General features: G+C 42.2%; 2 protein-coding genes across 4 annotated transcripts; one reads left to right on the forward strand and one right to left on the reverse strand.

The window, feature by feature from the left end:
* Nucleotides 1-1631: 1631 nt before the first annotated feature.
* LOC112291568 (uncharacterized) lies at nt 1632-3836 on the forward strand. 3 transcript variants are annotated; one of them, XM_024539159.3, is made up of 6 exons: nt 1632-2007; nt 2107-2182; nt 2367-2442; nt 2771-2822; nt 2939-3008; nt 3247-3836. In XM_024539159.3, exons 2-6 carry the CDS (start codon nt 2150-2152, stop codon nt 3346-3348), a joined length of 333 nt encoding a protein of 110 aa, XP_024394927.1. In that variant the 5' UTR covers nt 1632-2007; nt 2107-2149; the 3' UTR covers nt 3349-3836. The 3 variants fall into 3 exon arrangements, with proteins under 3 accessions (XP_024394927.1, XP_024394926.1, XP_024394925.1); XM_024539158.3 differs by lacking the exon at nt 2107-2182 and having other exon boundaries at nt 1635-2007; nt 2370-2442; XM_024539157.3 differs by lacking the exon at nt 2107-2182 and having other exon boundaries at nt 1643-2007.
* A 433-nt stretch (nt 3837-4269) lies between these two features.
* On the reverse strand, nt 4270-6457 carry LOC112291567 (uncharacterized). The gene is made up of 4 exons (XM_024539156.3): nt 5939-6457; nt 5378-5573; nt 4825-5010; nt 4270-4635 (listed from the first exon to the last, which is right to left on the reverse strand). Exons 1-4 carry the CDS (start codon nt 6034-6036, stop codon nt 4462-4464), a joined length of 654 nt encoding a protein of 217 aa, XP_024394924.1. The 5' UTR covers nt 6037-6457; the 3' UTR covers nt 4270-4461.
* Between the last annotated feature and the right edge of the window lie 1076 nt (nt 6458-7533).

Genomic DNA, 7533 nt, shown 5'->3' on the forward strand with positions numbered 1-7533 from the left:
GAACAAAACTGAGGTCTTTTCGAGAAAAAAAACAGACAAGAAAAGGAAGAGTGAACCATCAAGAATTTGCCCTCAAACTACCACGATTACCACAGATCAAATGTGTCACAGTTACTGCCCGCATAGTTTGATAAAAACCTCGCACAGATGTATGTTCGTCGAAGTGATTTGCAGATTCTGGTCATTAACCCACACTATCACTTTCTAATGCAGTTAAATATTTGGACTCTAGGTGTAATTTGCTGGCTCCTGAAAATGTTCCATTGAGATTGGTTCATTCGTGTCCATGGCCGAGGATAATTTGTATGGCGCTCATACCCTTACCCAGCTCAGCGAGGCAAATCGGAAAAGCGGGTAAGAGTTGGTAGGGAATCCTCTCTAAATCGCAGGAGGAGTCGCAGGCAATGGGCGCAGAGTAATCCAATCAAGACTCCAGTGCCACTGGTGATTGGCGGCGCCTGGAGAATGTATTGAGGCGATTCTTCTGTGCGACGTTCGTGCATTGCTGTAAATAGTTCCACTGCTGCTTCCGCAGATTCCCCTTTCTGCGACTCCACAACTGTAGCCGACCTTGTCCTTCTCGACACTTCGAATACAACCCTTAGTTTTCCCTGTTCAAGGGGTGAGGGGGCGGGGGCTGAGGCGAGAGCGAATATTATTTATTCTGCTGAGTTGGCTTTTTCTACACAATCTGCCGGATCGCGAGTCCCGAACAAGCGACACCATTCTTCTTCTCATAGTCCATCCGACGCACCGCACCCAGTTTCTAGATTTTTGGGATCGATCTTCTTGTGCCATCTCCTCCTCGCGAGATGACGGTTGTTAGATTTTTGAAAGCGTGTTATTCATGACAACTAGTTCCATGAGACGTGTTTGTTGTTGCGATCACAGGTTGAATGAGTTCATTGCTTCAGTGGCTCATCGCATCACAGGTCTCTTTTTTAAGAGCCTCTACCCTTGACATTGTGTGGATTGGGGGCTTGCCCACTTCAGAGTAGTCGATGAGTTATTTTTCTCCATTCTGCAAAAACACAAATTATTGCAAAGACTACAATTTTACTATAAATTCCAATTCAATTCATGGGGAGGGGCACATCGAGCCTTATCATCCAACTTTCATGTCACGAAGATGCTTCTCCCCCAACTTTTTCATTGCAGCTAGAATAATAGTTATGGTAGTAGATTTTGGTAGTCGGTTAACATATTAACTGTTTCCTTGATTCCTGCTTCGATTCTCAACATCACTACTATTGGTTCATTGTAAATAATCTTTGTTTTTTTAAAAAGAAATTTGGAATGCAAAAGATAAATAAATGTACACTTGTTGCTCCAGAAAAGACACCTGCAACCTGAAAAAAATTCGAACTCATTCATTAGTTGTTGATCTTTACAAAACCGTGTAAATGTAGCATAACAACTTCTTCTTACAATTACGTTGATTGCCTGCACTGAAGCTTCTGTAGCTTATGTTCATCATATTATATTAGCTACGATTCTAACCAACCGTGAGAAACATGCACACATCAGATTTTTTTTTTTATTTAATGCGTTTTACAGTTCAAGATTTTATTGTTCCTTCTGATCAGCTAAAATCTACACTCATGGAGATTGATTTACAAAGATAATGCAGTTCATCACGTGTGTACAGGAAACGAGAGGTTCCCATCGACCCTGCTCCAGACACCGAGCTGAAGCCACGGGGGACGTCAGCTTTACTGTGTTCGTGAGACTCGATTTTCCCCTCCTCTTTGGTCATCGTCTTCGTCTTCCTCGAATTAGGGTTTCGAAGGGAGTAGTGTATGGAATTACAAATGCAATCGACCAATTGAGACCTGCACCACTCCTGGCGCTCGATCCGGGCCAGTGGGACTTTCAGTATGTGAGCTTCACTCCAATCTTCCAGCCATGGGCGACCATGTGCAGCAGAAACCCCGTGACGGAACCACTTCGTCGCACAGATCTACACCTGCTGCAACTCCTCCCTCTTCCGCTTCTTCGCCTTTAAAGGTACTTATCCTCTCTCGCCTTCCCATCCAATTCAATCCTGCAGCCCTACGGAAAAACCTCACATGGCTCCCACAACCTCGCCATGCCTGATTGTGTTAGGTGTTGGTCGCCGGAAGCAATCTCCCATGGAACTGGTCACTTAATGTTTATCGGCCTAGTACTAAGGCTAGAATCTGTGCGTTCCTCTCTTTCATGACACCATATTCTCAATGTTTTCTTCCTTACATAATCATCGGAAATCACGTACTCTGGCTGGAACCCACTTTTTTGCACTTTGTAATGAATAGAGTATCTGGGATTTATTGGCTGTCAATGCTCTGAAATTGTGTGGATCCTGCGTTTTGGTCTCTTGGATGTAGAAGGGTACGCAACAAGTTGAGCTTGAACTTCGTCTGCTCGAAGCCTTCGCAATTTACCGTCCCTCCCTTTTAGCCGGTATTGCTTGATCTATTCCAAATCCCTTTCTTTTGACGATGGTGTATGAAGTAACCTGGGAGTGGTCTTTCTTTTCTGGGTGTCTATTTAAATACTCGTCAGAGGTGGCTTCTGCCTTGTTTTCAAGGAAATCAATGTCTCCAGGTCTTATTTATTTTCCCAGCTGCTGCAACCTGTTAGGGCTGCAGAAAAGAGGGTTCAATGGTGTGGAGTATCACCATAATTAAGTCTTTTTTCCTGCTCCGCAAGACTGCGGAGCGACAAAAAAACCCCGTAACTAGCGGTAAGACTAAAGTTGAGATTTATACTAATAAACTCGAAATGGCAGGGATGCACCGTCATTTCATCCTCTTTGGCCTTATGCATCATCTTGAGAGAAGGTCAGTACCACCATGGTGTTTGTTCGATAACCTTCGAGCTCGTAGATGTGCCAAAGAAAAGTCTTCATACCTGCTCATACAACAATTTGGTTAGTGATTATCTTTTCTGGATACAGATTAAATCAACGATTTTCACCTGATGAGGTCCTGCAACTTCTAGATCGTTTTTTCAATTTGGACCTTCTGGTATGTGGCTTTTTCTCACCCAAGAAGCTCTTCGTGTGCTTAAATCAGCTTCCAGAGCCTGCTTGCGTAAACTCTGATTATGCTGTGTCCATCTCATTGTTTTACTGAAATTGCGACAGTTCTACAGCTGTCTGTTGTGTAATTTTGAGGTTGATATGTGTCGTGGTTAGCAGTTCCAAAACGTGTAGTCGAGAGAAATTTGTGGATTTTGATAATGTAGGTTTGATCGTTTGGACAGGAACCGGATGACGAAGAATTGGAACTTGTAAACCACAAAGAGGATTTTTCTCTGCCGCAATCTATTCTTGAGGAGATAAAGAGGAAGAAGATAAGTTCATGAAGCATTCTTGTTTTAACTTCAAGCTTATTTGTGCCAATTGAATACCTGCTATTTCTTCTCCACATGGAGCAGCCAGATTAACAAGTCTTATAGGCTCATGTCCGAGCAATATGCAGTTGTGATCTACGTTGGTAGACAGAACTCGGATGATGAAGTAAATGTATTTGTAGGATCTCAGATAGCGTGTCACAATCATTGCAAATTGTGAGACGATGCGTCTTTTACATGCTTGAAAAAGATGTAGAGTCTTGCTAAAAAAAGTACCTGTCAGATTGATAATGCGGTTGTGTATTAATCGTCGGCACCATCTTCAGTGTTCAGAACACGGAAAATATTAGATTTGCATTGAAGATGGTGTCGACTTGCAATCGCTTCAACTGCAGCACTGATTAGCAAAGGTGACACCTGCATGGGCACTTCCCATGCAATCCCATTAAAGATGTACATTGAGGTTGAGGAGTAAGATTTCGGAGATGTGTCGGTCTAAATATCCACTCATTATTGTACTGATGCCATTTCATAATGCCATACTCTTTATTTGTTCTAGAATAAGAGCAATAAGATTACACTTGTTTAGCCGATATATTACCTTAGTTCAATGCCTAATAAAACGAATCTGTTCTTTTGAATGGTATATAATTTTTACACAACTCAATTATATGTTTAGTAATGAGTTGTATCATTGGAGCAATCGGCATGCAATTGAATCAATTTGTACACTTGATGTTTTTGTTTTGCCTACCCTATTGCAATCTGGAACTATACTCATGTTAAAAGAAAATGACAATATCTTTAAAGTAAGGAATAAGGTTCGCCAACAGACTGATCCAAACTTCAAAAACGGTCAGAAACACTGACCTTCTAATTCAAAAAACCTAAAATGTGAACACACAAGTCAAGTTAGAGAGAGCCGGTACAATATCGCGATAATTTGTTTTCATTAACTTAAATGGTATTACAATCAGTATCTTAATATGAACTGCTGCACAACGTGGGGCACTAGATATGTATGTCTGCCTTTGTTCAATATTAGGAAACGTCTCCTCACACCCTACTTCCAAGTGGATAGGTTACTGTACATACAAAAGCAGAGGAGAATCACCAACGACCGATTTACGAACACGTCTTGTCATTATCATCCTCCGGCTTCTTCCCGAACCAGCCAGCTACAATAGGAGTGAGGGCTACTGTTGGGGGGAATCGAACTGGTGACAGTGCCTTGTGCGCAGCGTAGGCCAGTGCAAATGTTCCAACTTTCTCTCCAGTGTCATTCGCGTGAATGCCAACCTGTTGCCATATGATAAAAATACGATTACTGAGTTACAATAATAATTGATTTTCGCAAACAGAAACCCACCAATCCACTTCCTCAAACTCATAACAACAGCAATCCTAGACATTTAACTAGTCTCAGGCATTATCTTAACATACAACATTATATTTCTACTTTTATACCTTTTTCCCTTTCAAACGTACCTTGTCCAACAAGCTGGTAACGTCCACCCCAGCTTGTACAAGAACGTAACACAGTGAGAATGAAACTATAGACAGTGAAATTGATGTCACCAAATAGGCTCCTCCATAGCGCTTCAAAAGTTCCTTTGCTTGATTAGTTTTGGTCCCCTGCTCTGGACTGTTTTCTTTGTCCTTCGAAGAGAAGATCTGCGAGAGAATTTGACAAACAGTGGAATCAATTCATCATACGGTTGGCATGAAGAAGTAGGACATGGTTGTGAACATTGAAATTTAATTCCTGACAGTCGTTCCCATTCGAGATTCCGAAAGTAGCTCCAGGTACAACACAACAGCATTGCCCTAAGCCAGGTTCAGCTTGGTGTCTACCGAACATCGATATTCTTGCAATGTAAACCACTGGCTTGGACTCCTCCTAAGCCAGATTAGCTGTCAAAACATGGGAATGAAAGTATCCAGAGACAAGCAACAGACCGTTCCATTAGAATTATTTGTCATTAGAATTATTTGCACATCAACCCTTGACCTAAGAAGTCATCCAAAATGAAATAGAGACCTTCCATAGCCCTGCTTCAAGTCCATATTTCTTTGTCACGGTCTCAGCATCTATATCCTTGGTGTCCTGCTCTTTCTCCTTCCCTTCCTTTGTTGCAGCGCACAACACTCCCGAACGCTTTGACCCAACCAAACCCAGCACCGGCATGGTACTTAATGGACCAACCTTTCCGCCTTTCAGTTTGGATCTGAAACCGCTGCACATCAATCCGCAATAATAATCAGTTACTTGTACCTGTTTTCTTGCTCGATGAGAATCGAGAATCCTGATCGGTATCTACAAAAAAATCAGCGCCGTGTTCCCACGAGAGCTCTGCGTAGATTCTATCATAGAAAAAGTGGTCGAATCAGGTAGGACAATCAGGGCACATGGAAGAAAGCGCTTCCAGAAACAAATACACTCCTAAAACCCTACACCCTATTCAGGACAAGAATTAAAACAGCGATTGAGCAGGGATACTGAGCACTGAAGAACATGGATACTGAACACGAGGCTGCGTAGTGGTAAACGTGTAGAAGAGAAATTGAGTAGAATTTGCTGAAGAATGAGCGTAGTAAGCACCAAGAACTGGGTCGAACGTTGCTGCTAACAACGGGGGAGGCATGGACAGGGAGAGAAGTGCGCCATTCGTGCACCAAGTCAGTCGAAAGTAGTGACATCGCAGGGACCCGGTTGTATAAACCTCTCCAACAGCAAGGAAGGAGACAACGCGTAGCACAGAAAGAGCCGAATTGAAACAAACTCACGACGGGGGGAGAAACACCCAACAACCGAAATCACACACAGACTAGGAAGAAGAAGGGGAGAGGGAGGACGGAGAGGAGATGAAGAGGACGTTACGACACAATTGGGGGCGAGATAGGGTGGATTGCGAGAATTGCGTTCGGGTTTCTACGAGGAGAAAGGGAGAAAAGGAGACAATGCAGGTGCTGGGGTGTTCAGCAAGAAGGGAAAGAGAGGAGTGAACAAAGAAGTGGAGCAAGGAGAGACTCCGCGATGTTGTCGTTGCGAATTGGGTGGTGCCTAAATCATCATTGCCGATTGCTGGAAGTATTTGCTTGGTGCGTTGTTTGGAGTGAAAGGGGAGGTCGGACAAGCGACACTGCAGTAGATGTTGGTAGAGTAGAAAGGAGGAAGAGGAGGAGGTGAGGTTGTGGATGACGATATCCCACGGTGTAAGGATCCAGCATCTGCAGCTGCACGCAAGCAAGCAAGCGGCGGATTCCCAGCAGCACAGAGGAGAGATGTCATCCACAGCGGAGCTGACGCCAAGAAACGCAGGGAGCCCGGGCTGTGACCGATTCGTCACTTTTGAGCGGCGGAAAGCGGTAGTACGCGTCAATGCTGAACCCCCATTAGATACTATTTGATGGCCACTATTTGTAACGTTCGCCGTCTTGACACGTGAAGTAGTTTGAACACTTTTGGAATTTTGATACCACGTGGAGGGATTTGCAATATCAATATCATGGGAATACATACAATATATATATATATATATATAATTATTTAAGTGTGCGTGCATGTGTGTGTATTTTATTTTTACTTTTGTTTGTTTGTAAAGTGTAAGGGGATGAGCATTAGTTCCAAAGTATGTATAAATAGGTATTTTTGAATAAGTAAGCATTCTTACAAAGTCTTTTCAAATTGATCAGATTGGTAGGTCTTATTGAATACTAAAAATAAAAAATAAAAATGTTGTTTGGTTTATGCTTCTTAAAGTTTTTTGGTTGTGAGAGAGAGTTTTACTATCGATACATCTAATGATGGAAATTTACAAATAAGATTTCAAAATGTTTATAAGCTATTTAAAGAGTTGTGATTACGCAGATATGCATATTCAATTTTTTCAGAAGCACTAAAACTGTGGTTTGGATTATATTATATGAATTTTAATAACTTGACATTTTTAAAATCACATTAGCTATAGGCTATTCTTTACATCCTATTCAAGAAGTTTAATAAATAATATGTTACAACCTTCATCAACAGTTTTACATGTTTTACCCAGAGATTCATCTGTGCGTTTGTAGGTCAATTTCCATTGTAACCTCTGTCCGCACTCTACTCTTCACAATTCTACTGCACTGATCACATTCGTTGACGCTGGATTGCATATTTGGGACGCAATAACCACTTTGTGTGTCAAAACAGGC

The sequence above is a fragment of the Physcomitrium patens genome, chromosome 14 (assembly GCF_059467195.1).
Source record: "Physcomitrium patens ecotype Gransden chromosome 14, ASM5946719v1, whole genome shotgun sequence".
Classification (NCBI taxonomy): domain Eukaryota; kingdom Viridiplantae; phylum Streptophyta; class Bryopsida; order Funariales; family Funariaceae; genus Physcomitrium; species Physcomitrium patens.